The sequence below is a fragment of the Echinops telfairi genome, unplaced genomic scaffold (genome assembly GCF_000313985.2).
Source record: "Echinops telfairi isolate 266 unplaced genomic scaffold, ASM31398v2 ScPeMD7_655;HRSCAF=1070, whole genome shotgun sequence".
Lineage (NCBI taxonomy): Eukaryota > Metazoa > Chordata > Mammalia > Afrosoricida > Tenrecidae > Echinops > Echinops telfairi.
This window is the reverse complement of record NW_022104553.1, coordinates 27800041-27826939: the sequence shown is the minus strand read 5'-3', so window position 1 is coordinate 27826939 and position 26899 is coordinate 27800041. Positions and strand designations below refer to the sequence as shown.

At 44.6% G+C, this 26899-nt stretch overlaps 2 protein-coding genes across 3 annotated transcripts; one reads left to right on the top strand and one right to left on the bottom strand.

Moving 5' to 3' along the window:
- The first annotated feature begins 1168 nt into the window (after window positions 1-1168).
- LOC101663230 (zinc finger protein 234-like) lies at window positions 1169-26899 on the top strand. Of its 2 annotated transcripts, none has more exons than XM_045292415.1 (4): window positions 1169-1189; window positions 13556-13634; window positions 18443-18569; window positions 22842-26899. In XM_045292415.1, the coding sequence occupies exons 2-4, from the start codon at window positions 13620-13622 to the stop codon at window positions 24707-24709; spliced, it is 2010 nt and encodes a 669-aa protein (XP_045148350.1). In that variant the 5' UTR covers window positions 1169-1189; window positions 13556-13619; the 3' UTR covers window positions 24710-26899. The 2 variants fall into 2 exon arrangements, with proteins under 2 accessions (XP_045148350.1, XP_045148349.1); XM_045292414.1 differs by lacking the exon at window positions 1169-1189 and adding an exon at window positions 6096-6238.
- LOC101658377 (40S ribosomal protein S11) lies at window positions 8490-9027 on the bottom strand. The gene has a single exon (XM_004710374.4). The coding sequence runs from the start codon at window positions 9005-9007 to the stop codon at window positions 8531-8533; it is 477 nt and encodes a 158-aa protein (XP_004710431.1). The 5' UTR covers window positions 9008-9027; the 3' UTR covers window positions 8490-8530.

Genomic DNA, 26899 nt, shown 5'->3' with positions numbered 1-26899 from the left:
ATAGGACAAAATAATAATAATTTATAAATTATCAAGGGTTCAAGAGGGAGGTGTGTATGGGGAGGGAGGGGGGAAAATGAGGATCTGATATCAAGGGCTCGAGTAGAAAGCAAATGTTTTGAGAATGATGAGGGCAACAAATGTACAAATGTGCTTGACACAATGGATGGATGGATGGATTGAGATAAGAATTGTACGAGCCCCCAATAAAATGATTTAAATAAAGAGAAGAAGTGAGGATGGCGGGACTTCATCTCTTCTACTTCGGAGTTGAGAGAACCCTTTCTGGAAAAGCATGGTCGGCTTGGTGGAGGGTCAGCGAAAAGGAGGGATGCCCTCGGGCTCGAACAGTGGGGATGGCGAAGAACCATGGGGTCGCTATGCGGCAGAGCCAATTGACGGCAGGGGACACTGCAAATGCCGAAGGACATTGAGCAGCTTTCCAGGTGCGGCGGGCCGTTTGCAGTCTTCGGTGGACCGTCCAGCCCCGCCCAGCGGGAATAGCTGCTAAGGATTCTGGGACATGTAGTCCAGGTGTTCAAGGCTCCGTCCACGCAGCTGCAGAAAAGCGTGCCCCCGTTTCCCTCGCTCATCGGAGGAAAGCAGGACTGTCGCCTGGAGCTCTGCGCGTCTGAAAGCATTGCTGCTTCGCACTGGGCTGGTAACCGCAAGGTCAACAGTTCAAATCCACCAGCAGCTCTGCGTTACATCCGTGGAAATTCACAGGAACAGTTCCACCTGTCCTATATATGTGTCGCTTTGAGTTGGATTCTTTTAAATTTAATTTTATTTTTTTAACATTTTATTAGGGGCTCATACAACTGTTATCCCAATCCATACACACATCAATTGTGTAAAGCGCATTTGTACATTGTTTCTCAAAACATTTTCTCTCCATTTAAACCCCAAGTCGGATTCTTTTTTTTTTTTTTTTTCCAAGTCGGATTCTTGACTACAGTGCTTTTGACTTGATTTTCGGAGGAGAGAACCGCTCTCTTGCCACTCGGGATTCTGGGTAATTTTTTTTACAGGCCGTCGGCGTCGGAAAGGACACTTCCGCTCTAGGGAGGCGGGGCCGTCGCTCCCGTGTCTCCCGGGGATTCTGGGAAATGTAGTCCAGGAGTCTGGGTGGTAGAAAGTCCCTTGGCTGGAGGAGCCTGAGATCGCGGCCTTCCTACTTTGCAGAGAGGTGAGTGAGCATCAGGACCCCCCTAAACTTTTATGGACTGGTTGTGACATTAGTGGGGCCCTCCCTTGTTTACCTGGCTGCATGCATATACCTCGGTAGAGCCTCTTAGCGTTGGGAACAGTTGCTCATCCTGGACTGTGCGGAGTTTGGTGTTACCTGGGCTCTGAGCTAAGCGACTTGCCAGCCTTTACCTACCACTTCCTAGCAGCATAAGGTTAGGCAACAACTTAATCTCCCTGAGCCGCAGTATTTTCTTCTTCCTTTTTATGAGAAGCAATCAGATCCTGCGAGGAGAATCTTGAGCAGGGTACAGAAGCATAACAAAGGTTGATAATACTGTTCACTGCCAGTGGAGTGGATGGCAACTCACAGCGACCTCCATAGGGTCTACTATTCTGAAATCTTTACAGGAGCAGATCTTCCCATCTCCACGCACCCCTCTTTTTGGCAGCCAAGCACTTACACCCCCCAGGCATCTTTTGCTAATCAAAAACAAAAACCAACCCACTGCCATCAAGTCAATTGGTGGTTACATCTTGTGAGTTGACAGCGACTCGGACAGCCTCATCTTTCTCCCTCTGAACAGCTGGTGGGTTGCACCTGGTGGTTAGCAGTCCAGCGCTTTACCTGACAGCATCACAGGGATCCCATTCTCTTAGACTATGTGGAGCCCTGGTAGCATTATAGGTTAAGCATTGGGTCAGAGTTCAAACCCACCTGAAAGAAGAGGTTTGTGCTTCTGTAAAGATGTAGGGCCTTGGTAACCCTTGGGGGCAGTTCTACCCTGTCCCATAGGGTCACTGTGAGCTGGAGTCCACTCGATGGCGTGGGTGTTGTGTTACCCAGAAAAGTATCCCATTCTCTCTGGAAGCTCCTGAAGTGGCATCAACTGTTCACTCTGCTCCTGGTAGAAAAAGGAGATACTTCCTGGACTACTTCTGCCGTGTGTTTAAAGAATTGCGTAGCCTTCAGATGGCCTGTCCTCAAATTTTTTTTGCAGACACAGACTCATTGACCCAACAAGCCTCCTTACCTTCTGCCCCTTGTCTTCTCCAAGCAGGCGACTGAAGAGGAGATGAACCTTGGACTTGGGGCAGTAGAGGCCCACTGTTATGAGTACCTAACATCCCCCTCTGGCTCTGTTCTAAGTGGGAAAAGATCCTTTGTTCATTAACAAATGTTTCTGCTACAGAAGTGTTCCGGTATTGTTGAATCAGTGGGCCAGCATGTGAAATGCACACTGGGCATTAAGAATAGTGACACGAGGTAAACATTGAATGCTAAGAATTATTCTAAGCCTTTCTGTAAATGAACACACTGAGCTTTCCTAAAGGCCCAATGGCATAGTGGGCTACGCACTGAGCTGCCAACTGCTTGGGTCAGTGGTTCGAACCCACCAGCTGCTCTGAAGTGGAAAGATGTGGCTGTCTACGCCAGTCTCGGAAACCCAAAGAGCCAATTCTACCCCGTCCTATAGGTTGCTATAAATTGGAATGTAGTTGATGGCAGTGAGTTTGATTTTTGGAGAGTTGGAAGGTCCCGTGAGATGGCTATTGTGTTCACCTCCGTTTTATATAAGAAGAAATGGAGGCAAGAGGGAACTGAATAGGAACAGAACGTGTGTTTCTTTAGTCTCCGGATGATACCTTTGGGTTTTACGGTTTCGTATACCAAAATCAGAATTAGGAAACAACATAGAAACACGTCTCTGTAAATATTCAGCCACAGGGAAAACGACTCCAGAGAAGCCATTTGGGGCCAGGTGGGAGAGTGTTCCAAAAACAAAGCTCTCTAGGTTGGGGGTTTTTCAACAGAATGTTCAAAGCTATTGCGTTTCCTTTTCTTATCCGTGAAACTTAGGATTCATGTTCTGATTATGGAAGAACTGCTTGCGCATTGCAGGCAAAAGCCAGATGATTAATTCACTGTTGTTGTTGTTGTTGTTAGATGCCAGCCCTTGGCGCCCCTATGCACTACAGAACAAAGCAACACTCAGTCCTGCTTCGTCCTTACAATGGTTCTGTTTAGTCCTAGGGTTGCAGCCACTGTGTCAATCCATCTTCTCGAAGGTCTTCCTCATTTTCGCTGCCCTTTTACTTTGCTAAGCTATCATTAGGTGCATCAAACCATGCCCACTCCCTACCACCACCCCCACTCATGGCTAACCTGTGCACAATGGAATTTATGGTTAAATAGATCTTGTAGTACCCCAGGTCGTAGTTGATTTGTCTTTATTTCTATGCTCAGAGTCTTTTTAAGATGCCCATGGTAAAGTAAGGAGCTTTGGGGGGCGCTGTTGAATAGGCGTTAGACTGCTAACCTCCAGGTCCTTGGGCCAGCTGCTCCTCCGAGAAAGATGAGGCTCTGTTTCCGTGAAGGTTTACAGCCTCAGAAACCCTATAGCAGTGATTCTCAATCTGCCTAATGTCACGATCTTTTAATACAGTTCCACATGTTGTGGTGACCGACCCCTGCCCCCCCCCCCCCAATCACAAAATTAGTTCGTTGTTACTTCATCACTGTCATTTTGCTACTGTGATGAATCGGGCGACCCCTGTGAAAGGGTCATTCAACCCCCAAGGGGGACTCGACCCACAGGTTGAGAACCACTGCTATCTAGGGTCATTCAGTATGGGTCAGAATCAACTCCACAACAGTGGTTATTTGGGTTAGCAAAAATAACAGGGCTTTATTTTATTTTATTTTATTTTCAAAATAGCCTCGCGGGTTGTCTTAAGGAGCCCTGGTGCAGTAGTGGTTATGCATTGGGATGTTTATAGGTAGTCATTGGACATGCATATTCAGTAGTTATATGTGTCAAAAGGTGGGTGGAATCTACAGTAATGTCCCTGAGCTCACAGGTGAGAAAATCTAATTACTGCATTGGGGGAAGGTATAAAGGCGGCTGGGTGACACAGCGGGTAGAGAGAGCAACAGGGTGTCTGCTTCTGTAAAGAGACAGAATCAACCATGTGCTTACTTTAAGGCAGCATCGCTGTTAGGGGAGAATCCGTGGGAACGCTATTTAAAGCAGGATCATGTGCTTGGATCTTATCTTTAACTTACCAAAGTGGTGGTTTTTCTACCATGGAATACTAGCTTTCCAGGTCCCTCTGTTATAAGTTAGGGAATATAGTCCTCATCGTATATCCCTCAGTGTTAGCTCCTCACACGGGCTACTTACCAAAGTAGGATGTAGAATAATGTCTTTGTAGACTCCTACAGAATAATGTTCCAAGGTTCATCCAATTAAGAGCATGCATCAGGCTTTAATTTCTCTATCACTGCGTCACGTCATATGTCCATACCACATTGTGTTTACCCATTCATTGATGATGGACGTTTAGGTTGCTTTCACCCAAATTCATGCTTGTGAGTTTCTCTCCAGTGAACATTGGAAAACAAGAATCTGTTTGCATTTCCTGTCAAAACAGATAATTTTAAGATATGTGGGGGACCAGCCTCCACAACCGAATGGGTCCAAGGGGATGGCTGTGCCATCCATTGTATCGAGCACATTTGTACATTGTTGCCCTCATCATTCATAAAACATTTGCTTTCCGCTTGAGCCCTTGGTATCAGCTCCTCATTTCCCCCCTCCCTCCCTGCACCCTCCCTCATGAACCCTTGATAATTTATAAATTATTATTATTTTGTCATATCATACGCTGTCCGACGTCTCCTTTCACCCACTTTTCTGTTGTCCATCCCCCACAAGGAGGAGGTTATATGTCGTTCCTTGGAATCGGTTCCCCTTTTCCACCCCCACCCTTTCTCCACCCTCCCGGTGTTATATCATGTTTTAATGAAAAACTTTTCCGTCTGTGCTGAAATTGACATTTTTCATTAAATGTATTTGTTTTGGGCACCAGCCTGACATTTACAAGCTTGCTTTATTGGTGCTAGGAAAATTAGTTTTGTAAGGTGGTCTGGTGGAATAGCGGGTTAGTCAATGGGCTGCGAAAGCTTTGCATCTACAGGTGTGCCCCACAACCTTTTAAATTAATAATTCAGTATTGAACCATTTGCACCACTCTGAGACCCTATTGAACTGGCTATCTTCAAGAAATAATATTTGGGGTGAATTTTTAAATGTGGCTTATATTATTAATGTGCTTCACCTACAGACCAGCTTTGTAAGTACTAAACACAATAGTTTCAGCCACAAAGCATGAAGGGATAAAACTGTTGACAAAATGTCCTTCACCTACAGAATCTTTCTAAGCTCTTGCTTGGAGAAGTTAGACAAAATGTTAACTTGCCCAAAATGTTGTATGTTCTCCTTCAAAATGAGGGTATAATAATACCCTGAAATGTTTAAATAAGGAAAGATGGCTTTACTGTAGGGTCCCGGCTCCCCCACCCCCACCCCTGCTCCTTTCCCCAAATCCCGAGGGTTAGCTTCGTATCACTTTATACCAACCATTACCATCCGTAATTCAGTTACCGCCTGCCTCCTAAGGAAAACATTCCGTTAACTCCCTATAGATTGCATTTCCTAGATCCAGGTTCCCTTACAAACGAAACAGGACTATGCTCTGAATGAATTTTCTTTTTCCTTTGTATAGTGCCTGGGAAAAGGGAGTATTCGTTCTCGGTGTATTTAAAGCACATTATGCCCCAGGGCGGCATTTGAGATGTAGGCCTTTGGCCTTGTGGGCGCTGCAGTCCAAGAAATCCCTTTTATCTGAATTATTCCCTCCCCTGCACGGATGAGGCGGTGGATGGGTGCTCCCTGGGCATCCTGGGAAGTGTAGTCCTTGGAGGACAGGTGCCTTCTGGGAAATGTAGTCCAGCCGCGCTGGCGTCTCGGGCATTTCCGCCGGAAGGGGTACGCGTCTTCCGGTCTTCCTGGTGCTGCTTCACCTCGCCACCCTCCGAACTTCCGGGACCTGGACCTGGACCTGGACCTGGACTCGGTTAAGGGCCGGGACATCGGGTTCGAGGCCAAGAAGTGATGACGCACGGGGAGGTCTGAGAGGCCATTCTGGCGGCTTAAATCCCCCGGGCCATCCGCCTGCTCCGGGGCCCTTTCTGGCATCGCGGCAGGTAACGGGTTGGGGCCTTTCCCCCGCGGTTTAAGGATCTCCTGGGCTCCCGGCTTCCGGAGGCCACCGCCTCCCCGCCCGAGGGCGACGGGCGCCGGTGTCCCTAAAAGTCGTGCGACAAGAGTTGGTGGCAAGCGATGAATGTTGATCCCTGTTATTACTCGTGAATCCACGCCCCTCCCCCCAACACAGGTCGCCGCGGCCGTCGATCGCGCCCCCACCCCCCCGTGGGTTTCCGAGGCTGTAACTGGGGAGCCTTGTCCGTGTCCCGCGCGGCCGGTGGTTAGTTTCCCGGGGACTTCAAGACCCGCTCGGTTCCCGGGAAGCCCCGCATCCAGGGGAGGGGCAGCCCTCCCGGCCGCTGTGGCCTTGACCCTTTGCCCTGACCCCCGGGGAAGCTGGGTCTGCACGGATGAGCTGGCCCCTTTCATTCTAGAAAGTGTGCCCTCCAGCTGGTAGCGGGTCTGGGGAATTAGTGGTTTATGGAGGGCGGCGATGCAGCCTCCTGGCCTCCGGGAGCCCCCGGCTTCTCTCTCAAAAGGGGCAGCGGGGAGGCGGTCACGGCAGCGGGATCCCAGGTGAGTCGGACGCAGCGCTCTTTTCTAAAAGCAGGATTTGCACATCAGTGGATGGGCAGCAACTCAGGAAGCGTTGCGCCACCAAGCGTCATCCGCGTGGCTGAATGGTACCCGGAGGGAGGGTTGAATTGGCGTCTTTGGGCTGTATTTTCTCAAGGACAAACGGAACTCATTTCAAAATATTTAAAGGGGAAGGGGACACGATTTTCAAGTAAATCTTAGCTTGTGTCTGACTTATACTTCCGTCTGAGGAAGGATGAAAATTAAGCTGTAGGGCAGCGGTTCTCCACCTGTGGGTCGCGACCCTTTTGAGGGTCGAACGACCCTTTCACAGGGATCGCCCGATTCATAACAGTAGCAAAATGACAGTTACGAAGTAGCAACGAAAATAATGTTATGGTTGGGGGTCACCACCACAGGAGTAACTAACTGTATGAAAGGGTCGCGGCATTAGGAAGTTTGAGAACCAGTGCTTTAGGGAGAAGGGAGGGGAAAAAGTGATACCAAGGGTTCAAATAGAAAGTAAATTTAGAAAATGATGATGGCCATGTATGGACAAATATGCTCGATACGATTGATGTATGGATTGTTAAAACAGCTGTAAGAGCCCCCAATAAAACGATCTTAAAAAAAAAAAAAAGGAAAAAACACTTTAATTGCCAACTTCCATCTGCAGCGTTTTATGCGGCTTTATACAAGGATGCCACTCTGGCCATATGACTGGGCCCTGGTGGTGCTGTGGGTTAGGTGTTGCACTGCTAACCGCAAGGTTGGCAGTTCAAACCCACCAGCTGCTCTCCAGGAGAAAGATGAGGCTGTGCGGTCCTGTGAAAACAGACTTGGAAACCCTTTGTAGGACCGTGCTTTGAGTTGGAATGGACTCGGTGGCAGTGGGTTTGGTGGCTCTGTGAGGTGGCATTAAGTTTTGCCCTATTTTGACGATGAGAAGATTCCATTATTTACCTTGAGTCACTAAACTACCAGAAAGCAAAACTGAAGTTGGAACACCACCAGTCTGAATGCAGAGCTCAGATTCATCATGTCAGAGAGAAACAAGGGGGCTTCCAAAAGTGCATGGGAAAATTCCATTCCCTTTTCATGCCACGTTTCCATGGATTTCTGAAAGCCCCTCGTGCTCTCCGTGAACTACAGGGAACCGAGGGAAATGAAGTTGATTGTGGGAATCATAAACACAAAGCTAATGGGATTCATTGAACTTCTGCTTGAATTTGGGGGGGAAAAACTTTTTTCTGACCTCTTTCATTTGACTACAAATAATATTTTGTGCTTGTATTGAGCCAGATCATTGTGGAGAATTCAGACAATACAGACATGTACAAAGATTAAAATCTAACTCTGGGCTGTAAAACTAGCAAAGCTTGAGGTATACATCAGTGTAGTGGTTCTTTTGTCTGTTTATCTACATAAATGTTTCTTTCTTTTTTTTTTTTTTTATATAAATGATTCAAATTGGCACCATGCTTCCCATGTTTTTACCCTTACCTTCTTAAACTCTAAAATGGTCCAAACATTGCCAAGAATAAAAAAAAGGACTGATATTTATCATCTAGCATCATCATCATTCATTTTATTATTGCAATGACTATTCAGATTTTTTTTTAAAAAGTTCCTTTTTTTTTTTTTTTTTAAACTTTCCCTTTTTTTTTTTGGGACTGAGACCAAAAATAACTTTATTTCCCTGGGAGGCTGGCGGCTCAGAACTTCTGGAACTGCTTCTTGGTGCCCGCAGCCTTGGTGACCTTGAGCACGTTGAAGCGCACGGTCTTGCTCAGGGGCCGGCACTCGCCCACCGTGACGATGTCGCCGATCTGGACGTCCCTGAAGCAGGGGGACAGGCGCACGGACATGTTCTTGTGGCACTTCTCAAAGCGGTTGTACTTGCGGATGTAGTGCAGGTAGTCCCGGCGGATGACAATGGTCCTTTGCATTTTCATCTTGGTCACCACGCCAGACAGAATCCGCCCTCGGATAGAGACGTTGCCGGTGAAGGGGCATTTCTTGTCAATGTAGGTGCCCTCAATGGCCTCCTTGGGCGTCTTGAAGCCCAGGCCAATGTTTTTGTAGTAACGGGGGAGCTTCTCCTTGCCAGTTTCCCCCAAAAGGACCCTCTTCTTGTTTTGGAAGATGGTCGGCTGCTTTTGGTAGGCACGTTCTGTCTGAATGTCCGCCATCTTCCCGGCCGCCTGGAAAAAAGAAGGCTGCGGAGCCACTGGAGTCCCCTAATCCTAAACTTTCCCTTTTTTATGTCATTCCAAACCTATGGGAAAATTACGAACATGCCTTACATAATCCCCAAATTCTGTTTACCTAGATTGACAAGGTGTTCACATTTTGCTTATTTGTACATCCGCTAAGTACTATCAGAAATATGCCTGAAATTAAAGGCATATTGTTTGAAATATCTGCAGCAAGGGGGAAATGATGGAACATCTTGATAAGAGACAGTTAGAGGAATGAGTTGTCCGGTTTGGGCGTAGTATACTACTGTATATGCTTTTAGATGTTTTATTAGATAACAATAGTTCATGGTTTTGTCTGTTGGATACCAGTAGATAACATTTAATAGTAATTTGTTGTTTTGTTCCAGTATGGTCTTTTGTTTGTTACTGTGACTTAATGGTGGTGTAATGGGTTAAGAAGTGGGCTGCCAATCACAAAGTCAGCAATTTGAAACCACCACCCTCTCCGCTGGAAAAAGATGAGGCTTTCTGGTCCCATACATTTTTATAGCCTCGGAAAACCTACAGGGCCAGTTCTACTCTGTCCTATTGGGTTGCTATGTCTTAGAATCAACAAGGTCGAAGTTATTGTGAATTAGGTAAAGGGCAGATCATCGGTTTTAATTCAATAATCCATATCCAGTAAAATCTGCTCTAAAAGTACTCCAGCTGAGTTTATGGTCTCATTTATTCATTGCTTTTCAGTGTCCTGTTCCCATACCAAGAGTCGTACACACTGCCATTCATTTAATTCCCCTAGCAACCCTAAAGGACAGTGTAGAACAACCCCTGTGAGTGTCTGAGTGTCCTGTCAATCTTTACAGGAACAGGAACAGCCTTGCAGTGACTGGTGGGTTCCAACTGCTGGCCTTGTGGTTGCAGCCCAATGCATTATGTACTATGCCACCAGGACTTCTCATTTATTTTTTAAAAAATTATTTTATTGGGGGCTAAGATCGTTTATTGTGCCAGCCTGGCCGATAAACACAAGTGGGATTAACTGAAGGGCGGTGAGATAAATGGCTCAGTGAGCCTCGCCTTTCTTGTCTCTTGCTCTTTGATCATTGGATCAGTGTGCGGCTGCCTTGCTTGTTCTGTGCCTCAATTTACAGGCTACACTACCTGTGGTACACCTAGCCTGTGAATTGTGTCACTGTAAGTTGAGTTCCCTTTAAGACATCTCTGGAGCTGGGGACTGGCGATTGGTGACCTGCCTTGTGATTGGCTGCTGTGCTGACATAGCCTAGCTCTCTCTCTATATAGAGGAAGACCTGGCACCAGACTAGACTTGAAGACTGCTAGTGTCTCACAACTCTCTCTCACGGGAGTGAGTTGCACTGAGCCATTTGTACTGCTTTATAATTTAGCTGTTCATTTCTTGTATTATATATTTATCTGTATATGATTTAACAGTTTGTTTCTTGTTATATATCTAATTATCTTTATAAATAAATATATTAAATTATCAGCAATTTGGTTTTATCTCTCTAGAGAACCCTAACACAGGGGCTCATACAAGTCATAGCACAATCCATACATACATCAATAGTATAAAGCACATTTGTACATTCGTTACCTCATCATTCTCAAAACATTTGCTCTCCACGTAAGCCCTTGGCATCAGCTCCTCATTTCCCCACTCCTCCCCGTTCCCCCTCCCTCATGAAACCCCCCCCTTTTTTTCAAGTGATGTCTTGTCACTTTCCTACTGTCGAATTATTATTAGTAGCCATTTTTTAAGGATCCGTTTCTTCTTTATTCAAATAGCGGTTTTATTTCAATACTGACCCAATTCTGTCTTGTTAATTTGCATGGGATGTAGATAATCAAATCATTCTTTTTATAAACTTGATGAAAGTGTACATGTTACAGAATCCACCCATTTCAAGTGCACAGTACCGTGGGTTTTTTTCTAAATACTTTATTGAGTGGCACAGCCATCGCCTTAAATCCGCTTAAAGAAGTAGTACTGTCTTCAATAAGATCTCTCTCCTGCCCCAAGTAACCACTTTGTATATCTGTATACAGATACCTTCTTTATCTGTAGATTTTCCTTGTGCAGACATTTCAAGCAAATACGATCACATAATGCATGGTCTTTGTTGACTGGCTTTCTCACCTAGCCTGGTTTCACAGTTCGTTCATGTTGTAGCATGTCTGCATTTCCCTTTGTGGGGCTGTGTGATTTTTGTATCATAGCTAGGCTATTGTTTGTCCATTCTATGAGGAATCCTACTATGGACACACACAGGTAAGTCTTTGTATAGAGAGTTGTGCATGTGTGGACATGAGTTTTCATTTTTCTTGCATTGGTCCTTTGGCTTCAAAATGCTAGGTCAGTGGTTCTCAACCTGTGGGTCACCACCCCTTCAGGGGTGTTGAACGACCCTTTCACAGGGGTCGCCTAAGACCATAAGAAAACACATATTTCCCATGGTCTTAGGAACCGAGACACCACTCTTCTATCCGTCTCCAGGTGGGTCCGCCCACATGCAGATACACCCACCTACAAGTACCCAGTGTGAAGACTGTTACCCTTGGTACACTATGCTTCAAGACAAAATTTCATGTATTTGTCACTAGAAATAAATATTTCACAATATAAAATTACATTTTTTGTGTGATTCATCACTATACTTTAATTATGTTCCATTTGTAACCATGAAAATACATCCTGCCTATCAGATATTTGCATGACGATTCATCACAGTAGCAAAATTACAGTTATGATGTAACAACGAAAATCATTTTGGGGTTGGAGGTCACCACCACATGAGGAACTGGATGAAAGCATCCCGACATTAGGAAGGCCGAGGACCACTGAGCTAGAGCCATTGGTAGGTCTGCGTGTCACTTTTCAAGACGCTGCCGAACTTTTCTAAGGAGATCTTTTTTGAATCAAAGTGTCTACAGCATCTCCGTCTAAAATCTCCCGGTATTACTAGAAGATCTATCAAGGACCTGCACTAGCACTTTTCTGTTCTGTGTGATGATAAGACCTGCTTCCGACCTTCCTGCTTACCCCTGGAATTTCGCGTTTTCATACCTTTCAGAAAATCACTGTGTATGTCCGCTTGGGGATTATTATTAGGGCAACAAGTTCATTAGGGAAGACTGCCAAGTCTGTGTGGCAGGTTTTCAGTGGTTCACACAGCTTACCACACTTCCCTGGTTGAAATGCTGTTGGTGAGACCAATCAGCATCCCTTGGAATACAGTGAATCCTCGTTTATCGCGGTTAATCGGTTCTAGACCCTACCGTGATAAATGAAATTCCGCGAAGTAGGATTCCTTATTTGTAAATCAAATATTTTCGTAGTTAGAGCATAGAGGACATGAAAAAACACCCTTTAGTCACCATTACACTCGTATTACCCAATTTATTAAACAAAAAAGGGAAAATACAGTAAAACATTTTGGACGTTACAACAATTATTTATTATTTATTATATTATTTATGGCATCTAGTTTACAGTATTACATATTTCACATACAGTATTATTATACATAGTTCTTACAAATACTGTAATCAATGGCGTGCAACCTGCACGATTTTCTTGCCATCTTTGATCATATCCAAAAGTTTTACCTTTTCCTGGATGGTGAGCATCTTCCTCTGGCGCTTATTTTTATTGTCAGAAGGTTTAGAAGAAGCAGCTCGTTTAGGAGTCATCATAGGGCTTAGATAAAATTTCTTAAAAATCGCAAACAATTACAGTACACTGTACAAAAGCAAAAATGCATCTGATACATAGCTCCGATACGTAGCGATGCAGACAGAAGCGTGTACAGTATGAGCCAATCAGTGGCAGTAATGACAGAGCATGCGCTGTTAATGCAAAAACCGCGATAGAGTGAAGCCGCGGAAGTCGAAGCGCGAAGTGGCGAGGGTTCACTGTATCATGCTTTCCTGCAGTGACAGAAACATAAGAAATTCTGTACACGTGAGGCTCCCTTGTCGCAATCCCATCACTGAGGATGCTTACTTCCTGAACTACAGGTGACAGGATGGAGGCAAGGAGATGTTATTAGTTTGCCCAAGATGACACAGCTCAGAACAAGTTATACCCACAAGAAGACACACACACACACACACACACAGACTCAGAGCTAACGCTTAATCGGTGCATTATACTAGCTCAGTGTGTATGGCACCAGAATCAGAGTTGCTACCTTGGGAGTCTTGTGGACCCAATGGCTTGGCCATTCACAATACCCCAGCTTCAAAGCAAACTCACTGCCATTGAATCAAGTCAGACTCGGAGCGACCCTTAGGACAGGGTCCTCTCGGGCGTGTCTGAGGCTGTCCGTCTTCCCTGGAGCTGAAAACGCCATCTTTTCCAGTGGAGTCGCGAGTGGATCCGAACTGCTGACCTTGCAGCTAGCAGCCCAACTCCTGACTCACCACCCTACCGCGGGGTCTTTAATTCACGATAGGCATTCATGAAGGTGAAGGGCGTTCCTAACCACCTTTTCCTGTCTTTCTCTTTCCCATGTTCAGTTTTCCCTGGACTGTGGTGTATCTCAGGACTCCGTGTGCTTCGCCGGAAGTCAGAAGTAAGGAAATGAGTCCATTCAAGGTGAGTGGGGCTTGCTTTTCGGACTATTAAAATTCCTTCCTCCATACTCAGATCGGATACACACTTATCTCTCTTTGGTGGGGAAACTTCAAGGAAAACAAAGACATATTTGAGGACCTCTTGTGTGCTTTGGCTATTTTTTACTTACTCTCTGTGGTTATTGAATTACTTACTACAGCTCTTCTACCTGTAACTGTCATTTGTAACTTCTGCCAAATGACTGAGTAGGACTATGCAACTGTGAGGTGCTCATGGCAACCGAGGGGATTGGCTTTCGTACTTTAAATGTAAATAAGGCATGGGGCATCCTGGGGAAGAGGGACCATGCAAATGAAGTGTATGTAGCTCTTACTTGGGGATTGGTCAGTTTTACTGTGCCATTGCGCTCACTCCCACATCCCAGAGGTGGGAAGGTGTTGGGGGTGCCAGCCCCCACCACTAATCATGGGTCTGGTAGGCGCAATTGTACCGTTAAGGTATATATATTATAATAAAGTCATAGAGAGCATGAGAGATAGAGGAGAGATTGGAATAATGGAGGCAGACACATTTCATGGTAGCATGCTCACCTCAGCCCCGCTTGGTGTTCCACGAGGAGAGAGGGGGAAGGGAAGGAGGACAAGGGGAAAGGGAACAGGGGAGCGAGGAAGGGAGAAGAGAGGGGAGACCAATGAGGGGTCAACAGGGGAGCCCGAGAGAGCTCTTTATTGCTAACCCAGGCCTATATACCTTTGGGGGGAGTGCAAGCCCACTAATTACAGGTAAAGACATATGTCACAGGAAGGGGTTGCACTATAGGTTATACAGCAACGAGAGGGGGACAATCTAGGGATATACACAATAGGAAGAGGCGGGATGGGGGCGGGGTATACATGTGACAAGATGGGCGGATCCTGGATTCAGGATGGCAGCCTAACTTTGGATGTCACTGAGCCGGTTTGACCTGTTGTCTGGATCTCCATAGAAACCATGATCAGTAGGGTGTAAACCCCACCTACAGGGACCAGGCTAATGGCCACCACCCTTTAGGGAGAAGTAGCCCATTGGCCTTAACAGCAGGGAGCGGGGCCTACCTGTAATCTGGCAACTGACCGCCTTCGGAGAGGTAACTTGACAGTCATTTACCATTAGCTGCACGCAGTGTCCGAAGTTTAATATATATTTTGGGGAGAGACTTGGGAGAAATCTTTCTGTTTCTCACAGAAAGGGAGATTTCCTTGTCACCAAGAAAGAACCAAGAGTGAAGTGCTGCTTTGGGATTTGGGGTCCTGGCACTGTGAACCACCTTGACCCAAGAAGCAGAGAGGGCTGTCGCATCTTCCTGAGAGAGTTAAAAGCAGTGGTCACGAAAGGGCAGGAGCCGGAGACCAGCTAGATGTGACATAAATGGCTTCTGTTAGAGTAGCCAGCCTCTAACAATATCACGGGCTCCGCAGGTGTAATTGTAGGGCAATCATGTATAAAGGTCATAAAGTCATGGAGAATAGGGGATGTAGGAGAGAAGGTAAAATAAAGGAGTCAGACACATTTTATGGTAGCATGCTCACCTCCGGGATGGCCATGATCTCAGCAGCCAGGTCCGAGCAGAGAGCGGGAGGAGAAAGGAGAGAGCCTCTTTATTTCTGACCAAGGTCTATATATCCTTAGGGGTGTGTAAGTCTCCTGGTTACAGGTAGCCACATCGGTAACAGGAAGGGGTTGTACAATAGGCATACACATCACAGGAAGGGGATGAGTTACGGGTGTACATGCAATAGGAAGGGGAGAAATTAGGGGTATACATGTGACAAGATGGGTGGACCCTAGTGGGCTCACCTTGTCTCTGGGCTCTCCTTTAGGGAGACAATCCACCATCCTTATCAGAAGGGAGTGGGCCCTACTTAGGGTGGGACAGACTATAAGGTCTGATTGTTCTAGATGGTTGATGACCCTCAGGGAGAATAACCTCTAAGCATCTTGCGTTGAGTGTACATTTACCATCTGTAGGAAGCAGCACTTAGGTTTGGCATATATTTGGGGGAGACACCCTGGGGAAAAACCTTTCTGTATCCCACAACCCAAGAAGCAGTGAGGGCTGTAGCATCTACCTTCCTGAGAGAGTAAAAAGCAGTGGCAGAGAAAGGGCAGAAGTCAGAGCCGTGCAGGAGACCAGCAAGAGAAGACACAGTTGGTTTCTGGGCCCACGGAATAAGAAAGCTGAGCATCTTTGGGCCGGAGGCTCGCTAGATGAGTCAGGTGCCTCTCAGCATGGCAGAGCTAAACAGCTTTGTAGCGCTCGCCCAAACAGGGCAGATGCCACAGGGTCAAAAGGCTCTAGCCAACAGGACCAGGGAGATGCCTGCCTGAGGGCATTGCTGGCAAGAAGGTATCCTGATCCAAGAACTGTATCCTGAGCAGTTTCTAATGCTGAATTGTAACTTGTCACTTCTCTGGTGAACCCCATAATGGCTAATATTGTCTATAAGTTCTGTGTGATCATTGCAACAAATTATCTAACCCAGCAGAGAAGCAGAGCAGGCCGTGGGGAGATGAATGCTTGAGACGGCTGCCTTACTGCTTTCCTGAGTGAATGAATGTCCCCACTGAATACATTCCTCTCTGCTGGTGGGTCTGCAGAGGACATGGTTTTGGAAGATGTCAGTAATAGGATATGATTTAGTCATGTTGATTGTTAACAGGGTGCACGTTGATGGAAAATCTCTCACGGTCGAGAAACCGTATCTGTGAAAGAGTAGACGAAGGTTCAGGCACTACTGGACTGGGATACAGTAGCTGAGCCCAAAATTCCAGAAAGGTTTTGCTATGTTGATCCTTCCAGAAAGGCTCGGGACAAGGGGCTTATCTTATTTTAGTTAAATTTTATCAGCAGCCAGAAAGGAAGGATGGAGCCCGGACCACTTTTGGAGGACCATCTCTGATACTGTTATTCAACCACATCCCTCTTCTCTTCACTATTTAGTGTCCAGCGTTTGCATGCAGATGAGGTGATTGAAAGTACGCTTAGGACAGGAACACCTGAGTCCTCACCATGACATCCTTGCTTTTTGTTGTTGTTGCCTTTTGTTTCTTCTTAATCATTTTACTGGGGGCTCTTACAGTTCTTATCACAATCCATCCAACCATCCATTGGGTCAAGCACATTTGTACATTTGTTGCCATCCTATCAACTCACCATCCTCGCTTGGTAACACTTTCTTAAAAGGGGGTCTCTTAACATCCCTTGATTTGACCGCTGCGTCCATGAGCATTGATTATGGATGCAAGTCAACTGAAAGCCTGGGCAGCTTCCATCTGTTCTGCATTTATCAGTACTCCTGCTTAGTTTCCTGGTTGTGAGGAGTGTGTCTGTGGAGGCGTAATCCATTCTGAGGCATCATCAGTAAGTGTTGTCATTGACATACCCCAGGTCATCAATGAGTCACCCTCCCAGCCCGCTGTCACGTTCCTCCTCCTCCACTCCAGCTTCGCAGATTACACGCTCAGCACACAGATTGCCTAAGTATGGCCAAAGGACCCAACACCCATTCTCTTGTTACAGCACGCAGCCTGCCCGCGTGATGTGTGAACACACATGATCCCCGTACCCAATGGGTTACCTTCCAGCATCAGAACCGCATACAAGTCACCACAGTATAAGTTGACAGATGTGTGCGTGGCGGCTTAATGACAGCTGGAGTTTACTAAGCGCTTAGTGCCACATATGGTTACAGTTGCCATAGACAAGTGAACTTCCCAAAGTTTGTGGGGAAGCGACATTCAGAGATGGTGGAAATTTTCCTCGAATACTTAGATGCTCCTTTGTATATGGAGAAGAGGGAGGGAATACTATCACATTCTGTTGACGTTTGTAAACTTTTTTATAGAGTACGGTCGTTGGCAATATGAAACAAAATGTATGAAAAATTTGCCCAAGCATCAGCATGCAATATTTTTGCTTAAGTGGTTTACTTAATACTATGAGGGCACCCAATGAAAATATAAGGACTTTGATCCATTACCCTCTGCCAGTGAAACTAAGGAAAAACAGTAATATAACCTTGTGTGGGGTACCAGCCCCCACAATCTAACAGGTCCAAGGGGTGCTTGTGTAATTGAGGGGTAAAATTAAAGAGACATCAGACCAGATAAAGCATGTAATTGGTCACCTCCTGGATGGCCATCATCTCAGCAGCCAGGTCCGTGCAAAGAGAGAGAGAGGGAATATATTTCCAATCACGGCACATATACCTTTCGGGGACATGCAAGCCCCCTGAATACAGGTAACTGAAGGGGCTGTACAATAAGCATACTCGTGACAGGAAGGGGACGAGCTAGGGGTGTGCACACAATAGGAAGGGAGGAACTAGGGGCATACATGTGACAAGATGAGCGGACTCTAGATTCAAGATGGCAGCCCAACCTTGGTCCTCTTTGAGTTGGCTTGACCTTGTCTTTGGGCTCTCCTTGAGAGGAACAATCCATTTTCCTTATTAGAAAAGAGTGGGCCCTACTTAGGGTGGGACAGACTATGGGTCTGATTGCTCTAGATGGCTGATAACCTTCAAGCAGTTGACCTCCAAATGTATAGTCATTGACATGTTAGTAAGCAGCACCTTGGGTTTTGCATACAATGTGGGGGGACAACCAGAGGCAAAACCTGTTTCCCACAACGTTGGCTGTTAGAAGAAAAGCCAAGAAATCTGTAAGTTGACTCATGTCTTTAAAAATTCCAAACAACTCCCTTTTTCCATATCCTCCCAACCATGTTAATGCTGTCCTCTTTCAAGTGAATGGTACTTCTAAGACTATTCCTGTGCTTGATGTTTTAGAACTCAGTGACTTTTAAAGACGTGGCTGTGATATTCACCGAGGAAGAACTGGGACTCCTAGATCCCCTGCAGAAGAAGCTGTACCGAGATGTGATGGTGGAGAACTTCAGAAACCTGGTGTCACTAGGTGAGGCCAGCCTCCCTCTGGAGTTCTTTTTTCACACCTCAGAAGTTTGGGCTTTGGGGCTTCTGGACTGGTCATCTGAATTTGGGGAACTGACTCACCCATGATATTTGTATCATACCAAAATGGAGAATACCAAAGTAGCATATTAAATCAAGTACACATGATCTGGTCTTCAGGCCCCATTTTCCTGATGCACCGCCGGCCTTCTTGCCAATTCTCCTTGTTGTTTTTCAGACATCTCAAGGGTGTTTTATGAGTTGAGTATATCTTTTATTGAAACAATTACTACCGATTTGGTGGCTTAAACAACACAGATTGAAAAGAAAAAAAAAAAAACAACACAGATTGGTTGTCCTGCAGTTCTGTAGGCCAGACGTCCAACATGGGTCTCGTTTTCTTAAAATCGAGATGTTGGCCAGTGGGCATGCCTTTGTGGCCACTCTCTGTGGAGAATTCCCTGGCTGCATCTCCAGCCCCCTCCCATAGGCTGCCCGCTTCCTCCCAGTGGGGTCCATATCCTACATTCAGAAAGCCTCGCATTACTTGGCCCATTTTTCTTTTTTTTTTTTTTTTTGGAGGTGTTATAAGAATATTTTAATTTTAATGCACATGGACTCTCAAGCACTCATTGTAGTTGCAATGTGAAATCAAACCAGTTCTAACTATGAGCAAACCGATGACAAGCAAGCATTGCCCCGTCATGAGCCGTCCTCACACCCGTTACTGTTATTGAGCCCATAGGAAGCGTATCAATCCATCTTGGTGAAGGTCTGGCTCTTTTTCACCAACTCTCTACTTTATCAAGCAATCATGTGCCAAAAGTATGGAGACCATCGGACCATTTTTCTTTAGTCACTTTTTCTTTCTTTTTAAAAAAATCATTTTATTGGGGGCTTGTACAACTCTTATCACAATCCATACATCAGTTGAATCAGGCATGCTTGTACATATGTTACCCTCATTCTCTTCTAGACATTTACTTTCTATTGAGCCCACGGTGCCAGCTCTTTTTTTTTTTTCCTTCCCTCTCCGCCCACCAGTCGCTTTTTCTCTCTGACTCTCATGCTGGGCCCTTTTGAACATACCAAGCCAGCCAGATCATGGAGAGTAATCTTCCTATTTTAATGTCAGCTGACTAGCTACCTTAATTCCATTGCCAGACAACCCGTCATATTCTCAGTTCCTGCAAATCTCTACAAAATGCTGACTCATAGTAACCCTATAGGACAGGGTAGAATTGTCCCTGTATGTTTCCAGGATGGCAAGTCTTTACGGGAGTAGAAAGCCTTGTCCTTCCTCCATGGAGAGATTGGTCGTTTTGAACTGCTGACCCTGCGGTTAGCAGACCTGCATGTAGCCATTACACCTCGACTCTCTGCCTGAAGTACTCTTTGACACTCCCAAGCTTCATATTATATAGGTCTCTGCTCAGTTTTAATACCACAAGAATGATCTTATTTAATACACCATCCTGTCATTACTCTCTTGCCAGTCTTATTTTGGCTCAGCTCTTTTGTCTTTTTTCCCCCCCTCTGATGCTGGATCTTTTTTTTTAAAAATCATTTTATTAAGGGTCATACAACTCTTATCACAATCCACACATACATCAATTGTGTAAAGCACACTTATACATTGGTTGCCCTCGTCATTCTCAAAACTCGCTTTCCGCTTGGGTTCCTGGAATCAGCTCCTCATTTTCCTTTTCCCCTCCCCCTCCCTCCCCCCTCCCCCCTCCCTCATGAACCCTTGATAATTTATAAATTATTATTTTATCTTATCTTACACTGCCCGGCGTCTCCCTTCACCCACTTTTCTGTTGCCCATCTCCCAGGGAGGAGGTTATATGTAGATCCTTGTGATTAGTTCCCCCTTTCTACCCCCGCTTCCCTCCTGGTATCGCCACTCACCACTGAACCTGAGGGGTTCATCTGTCCTGGATTCCCTGTGTTTCCAGTTCCCATCTATACTGCTGTGTATCCTCTGGTCTAACAAGGTTTGCAAGGTAGAATTTGGATCATGCTAGTGGGAGTGAGGAAGCATTTAAGAACTAGAGGAAGGTTGTGAGTTTCATTATTGCTACACCGAACCCTGAGTGACTCATCTCCTCCCCACTACCCCTCTGCAAGGGATGTCCAGTTGTCTACAGATGGGTCCCCATCTCTTTTGTCTTTCTTTGTTTGTTACCTGTCTCTTCTCCAGGAATGAAAGAATTTAAGTAAAAAAAAAATTATTGTTGCGTCCTCGGGGTCTAGAATTGTCCTGAAATAATGACAGTTGTCAGGACAGTCTTGTTAATTGAATAAATTTATGCACAAGGCAACCTCACTCTTGTCAGGAAGACATACAATAAACAAAAATGATCTAGGTGTTAGGTAAGAAGGTCATTAGGGACATGTAGAATATAAACAGGATCACAGGGAAATAGACATAGCCAGAGGGGAATTGACCACCCGCCCAAAACCAAAGTTACTGCCATTGAGTCTATTCTGATTCACAGTGACCCTGAAAGACAGAGTAGAACGACCTCTCTGGGTTTCATGTCTGCAACTCTTTATAGGAGCACAAAGTCTCATCCTTCTCTCTCACAGAGGTGGGTGGGTTTGAACTGGTCACCTTGCCGTTAGCAGCCCAACACAGAAACCACTGCACCACTGAGGCTCCTAAGTGGATCATAGGTAGTGATTGTTAATTTTATATTACACTTATTGAATGTACGGAATCCTTTATGCCAATATCTGGTTTGAGTTCTTAGCAGATTATACCTCCCTTTGTAGGAGTGACTTTCAGAACATTTTACTTTTTCCATTTCTTCTCTCCAGTTTTGACTCTATTGTTAAAGATTAGCTTACCCTAGACTAGTTCACTGTTTTGTCCCCTGAAAACTATGATTTTTGTCAGGTTTCTGAGTAGTGCATGTCATCAACTAAACTTTTCATTTCCCATTGTCCTGGAGGAATCAAAGAATCAAGACCTAAGGAAGTTCTACTCCAGTGCTGCTTTTCAGTCAGTAAGGGATAATGTATTTTTCTCTCAGGCACGTACATCAAATTTCTGGAGCCTCCGAGCTCACTGGACATTAGAGTTATTTTCCAATAAGATAACCCACTATTGAATTACACACAAACTGATTAAATGTGTGGAAATGCAAATGAGGAAGATTCGAATGGACTATTCTAAGAGAGAAAGAGATGAGGTTCTCAACTTAAGGCAAAGATTTAGTCTTTGAAACCCGCAGGGGCAGTTCTACTCTGTTCTCTAAGGCCGCTATGGATTTAACGCCAGTCATAATTGACTAGGTAGCAGTGAGTTTAAGGAGAAAAGTGAAATTCTCCTTGGTAAAAATTTGCTCACAAATACATTTTAATATTTAATTGAGAAGTCTAGGGAAAAAAATTTAAAATTTTTTGTATAAATTTGAAAACTCTAAAATACCAATTACGATAAGCCTTTAAGAAAATAACATTTCTGACCTAAATTATTTTAGAGGTGTCAACAGTTTGCTATAATCATTAAATGATAAGTGATTTGTATCAACAAAAAGATTCTAAGTATATGGTGTTCAGAACGTCTAGAAATATTTTCACTATGTAGATATAAGCACTGGTCCCTGTGTGACTTTTGGGATGTATAATATAAACACTAATATGCTAATATTTTAATTGCATTATAACTTTTCCCCAAAGTCGTTGTTGATTCATTTTCATTTCCATCTAAGTTTTATAACTACCTTATTTTATTATCCAAGATTCCATATTGGTTATGGAATTAAATAGAAATAGCAGCAACTTAATAATTTGTATCAGATTAGGATTTTTTTAAAATGTATATCTTGATTTTAAAATTTTGCCTCACACAGTTGATTTAGTTGATATAAAGGGTCTCAGCTCATGCTCATTTATTTGCCTAAGGTTAGTGGTTCAAGCTGTGCAGCAGTGCCTTGAAATAATTGCCTGGTGATCTGCAGCTATCAGAGAGATTTCACTCAAGAGAACCACACTGAGCACCTGTACTGTGTAATACTTGGGATCACCAGGGTCCAAGTCAACCTAAATTCAGTGGGGCCTTGTGTTTGTTAAATGGGTCTCAGCGCTAGGGATTGGGGCCTTCGGGACCTCTCCTTGGTTCTTCACACCAGAGAACAGGACCTGTAAAAACAATAGAAGCAAAACCTGCTATGAATTCCTGAATGTCTCCTGTCCTTTGATATATGTGCAACCCTGAAAAGAAAGTAACCATCATCTCACGGCGTCCCTGAATTTCCTGTCGTTGCAGGAGGCAAAAGCCCGAAGGGGATGGAGAGTGCTCCACAAGCCGAGCACCAGCAGGAGCTTTCTTGCTGGGAAATCTGGCAACAAATCTCAAGTGACTTAGCCAGGTGCCAAGACTCCCCAATAAAAAGTTCCGCGTTCCAGGAGGAGAATGTGGCGTGCCAGGTTGGGACGGGGTTATCAGTTTCTCACTCATCAGAGAAACCTTATCAGATCCATGAATGTACAAAAAGCTCCACTGATGTCTCCAGCTGTGATCTTCGCCAGCAAATGCACTCTGGGGAGAAGTCTCACGCATGCAGTGAGTGTGGGAAAAGCTTCCGTTATAGAGCAGGTCTTCACAACCACCAGAGAATTCACATGGGAGGGAACTGCTTTATGTGTGTTGAATGCGGTAAGGGCTTTAGTCAGAGCTCACATCTGCAAACTCACCAGAAAGTCCACGCTGCTGAGAAACCACACAAATGTGAAAAATGTGGGAAAGTCTTCAATCGTAAATCAGCACTTACCGTACACTACAAAATCCACACAGGAGAGAAACCGTACAGTTGCAAGGAATGTGGGAGGGCTTTCATTCATTCTTCCTATCTTCAGGAGCATCAGAGAATCCACACTGGAGAGAAACCATTCAAATGTGGGACATGTGGTAAAAACTTCCGTCGTAGATCTGCCCTTAATAATCATTGCCGGGTCCACACAGGAGAAAAACCATACAAATGTGAGGAGTGTGGAAAAGGATTCACTTGTAGCTCAAACCTTTATATTCATCAGAGAGTTCACACAGGAGAGAAGCCTTATAAATGTGAGCAGTGTGGTAAGAGCTTCATTCAGCCTTCACAGTTTCAGGCTCATCAGGGAATCCACACTGGAGAGAAAGCATACATCTGTAAAGTGTGTGGGAAGGGCTTCATTTACAGTTCAAGTTTTCAAGCCCATCAGAGAATCCACACTGGAGAGAAGCCATATAAATGTGAGGAATGCGGGAAGAGCTTTAGGATGAAAATTCATTATAAAGTTCACCTGGTGGTCCACTCGGGAGAAAAACCCTATCAATGTGATGTATGTGGGAAGTGCTTCCGTCAGAGTTCATATCTTAAAATCCATCACAGAGCTCATTATGTAGAGAAACCTTACAAGTGTGAGGTGTGTGGGCAAGGCTTCAATCAGAGTTCTCGCCTTCAAGTCCATCAGCTGATACATACTGGTGAGAAACCATACAAATGCGAAGAGTGTGGGAAAGGCTTCAGTCGCCGAGCAGATCTTAAAATTCATTGTAGGATCCACACGGGAGAGAAACCGTATCACTGTGAGGAGTGTGGGAAGGGCTTCAGTCAGGCCTCACACCTCCTAACTCACCAGAGGACCCACAGTGGAGAAAAACCCTTCAGATGTCAAGAATGCGGGAAGAACTTCAGTCGAAGTTCACACCTCGAAGCCCATCAAAAAGTGCATAAGGGAGAAAAGCCATACAAGTGTGAAGTGTGTGGGAAGGGCTTCAAGTGGAACTTGAATCTTGACATGCACCAGAGGGTCCACACAGGAGAGAAACCATACAAGTGTGAGGAGTGTGCTAAGTACTTCAGTCAGGCCTCGAGCCTTCAGCTTCATCAGATTGTTCACACGGGAGAGAAACCGTACAAATGTGAGACATGCAATAAAGTCTTCAGTCGGTCCTCCCAACTTCAGTATCATCAGCGAGTTCACACGGGCGAGAAGCCGTACAGATGTGAGGTGTGTGGTAAAAACTTCAGTTGGAGATCCAATCTTGTAAATCATCACAAAACCCATGCTAGTAGTAAAATTTCTGAAAGAGGTTACCTTGATAAGGATAATATCAGAGACTCCTCACAGGAAAGTAGTTCTATGAAATGATCTATTTTTAAAAATAATTTTCATTTACAACCTGAAGTGTCATCATCATGCCCCAGGAGAGAATGTATTTGCTTTGCTTCTGTGTTTCAATCACAGGACCACATGCCCAGTAATCTAAACAACACACCAGAGAACCCTAGTAAGTGGTGCATTAAGGGCTTCAGTCAGAATCTTGGCATTCGCCACATATCACATAATCGATAAGCCTGGGAAAGAATAAATGTGATCTGGCCTTTAACAAATGATGGGCATGTCTGGCTTGATATTCACTGGAAAGTGTGTCCCCTGCGGGCCGAAACTCAACTACAGAATGATTCAACTTGTAGCATTGGCTAGCACGTTGTGAGGCTGCTCAATACTCGTTTGTAAAGTGGATCGAGAGAAATAGGGTACTTGAACATTTTTATCCAGAAGTCAAAACTTAGAAAAATGAATATTCAAAGAAATATTAAGAATGTAAATCAGAACTGCAGTCTGCCATTTTAATAGGCCAGTCAGTAACCTATTGCAATTGACTCCTGCCCACCCAACAGCCTCTTTTCCCAACTTGGCTTTCATTATTGTTAAGGGCTCTGTCTACTGTTCTGTATTTGTATACAGTAAGTATCACATTCTCTTATCATTTCTTGGTTGTTTTTTTTAATCCCTGACAGTACAGGTTGAAAATGTTTATTAACTTGGCAACTAATTACTGCATATTAAGTATATGAGTAGGTTATCAGTCGTCTTAAGGCAGGGATTTGCCATAACCCTTGGAAAAGATCAAAAATAGTTACCAATAAAATAGTTTAATCAACTTTGAGTTGATCATTATTATCTGTAGTTTTTCTGCATTTCAATCCAGCCTTTGATGTGGTGGCTGTATTATACTGGGTTCTCTAGAGACACAAAACCAGGACACTTAGAAATGTATGTGAGTAGAGAAGTTTATATTGTGAAAGGGAATTATAACAGGAAAGCAGCCCACACAACGGCAGATAGCCTGGCTCAGATTTGTGGGTCAGTTAACATGCTGAAGATCTTTCCAACTCACAGGGCTTCCAAGCCCAGGGACCAAAGAAGCAGGTGGTTGGAGGTTGGGGGACGTGTGGTGAAACATAGAGGCTGCTAGTGCCGCTTAGCTAAGCAGGCCACATTAGGACCCTGTGGTGTGGCAGTACAAGGCAGCTGGTCCGAGTGGAGCAACCAGATGAGTGTTTCAGGTTGCGCACTGGTCCCAGCGAAAAGGAGTGGCCAGGCCTCCACAGCATCTTATATCTAGGCCACACCTCCGTGCAACTCACTAGGCTGCAACCAGCTTGATGGGCTAGACTCCACCCATCTCTTCTTCCAGATGCCATGCTGACCCCAAAATCCTAATCACAGTTGCCTTCTAATTACTGTGCAATGAATATTTTTAAACTGAAATGTTCTCAGGTAGGGACTGTCTCTTATTTGAAGGACATCAAATTTCCTACACCCAAAACAAATCCCCCCAAATGAAAAATTTGATAAGTGTATCAAAAGGATTGCTGGGATGAAACGGATGTTTTTCTCTGCAGAATGCATGGTTTGGGGGAAAGGGTTTTGGGGTTTTTTAAATCATTTTATTGGAGGCTTGTACAACTCTTATCACCATCCATCCATTGTGTCAAGCACATTTGTACATTTGTTGCCATCATCATTCTCAGAACATTTGCTTTCTACTTGAGCCCTTGTATCAACTCATTTGTTTCCCGCCTGCCCCCATGAACCTCTAATAATTTGTAAATTATTATTTTGTTATGTCTTACAAAAGGGTTTGTTATAAGATGTATAGGATGCTTTTTAAAATTTGAGAATTGTGATTATGAGATTAAAATACACCCCTCCCCCCCAAAAAAGACTACCAATATCAGTGTCACTGAAGTTTTTTGAATGGAAGTAACAAGTGTTCACTTAGAGGAATTTTAGTTTCTATATTTGTAATAGCAAGAAGGCATTAAAAAGATGGTATCGAGAGAAATACAGCATCAGACTGCATCTGACTTTTGGGGAAATGGGTTTTATACTCATAAATATGTGTATACGTATGTACCCATGCTTAAGCGTATGTGTCAGAGGGTCGTGACAATTCGTGACTTTCTCTGGTTCTAAGAAAATGTTTTAGCATTTAAAATTTTTTTCAGTTAGTATTAACATTACCCAATCAATAAAGCATGTATAATAGTA

Bases quoted from the DNA above. Each gene is read 5' to 3' on its own strand.
- LOC101658377 (XM_004710374.4), bottom strand. From the start codon at position 9,007: ATGGCGGACATTCAGACAGAACGTGCCTACCAAAAGCAGCCGACCATC.
- LOC101663230 (XM_045292415.1), top strand. The intron at 18,570-22,841 runs GTGAGGCCAGCC...CTGTCGTTGCAG, and splicing joins CAGAAACCTGGTGTCACTAG to GAGGCAAAAGCCCGAAGGGG.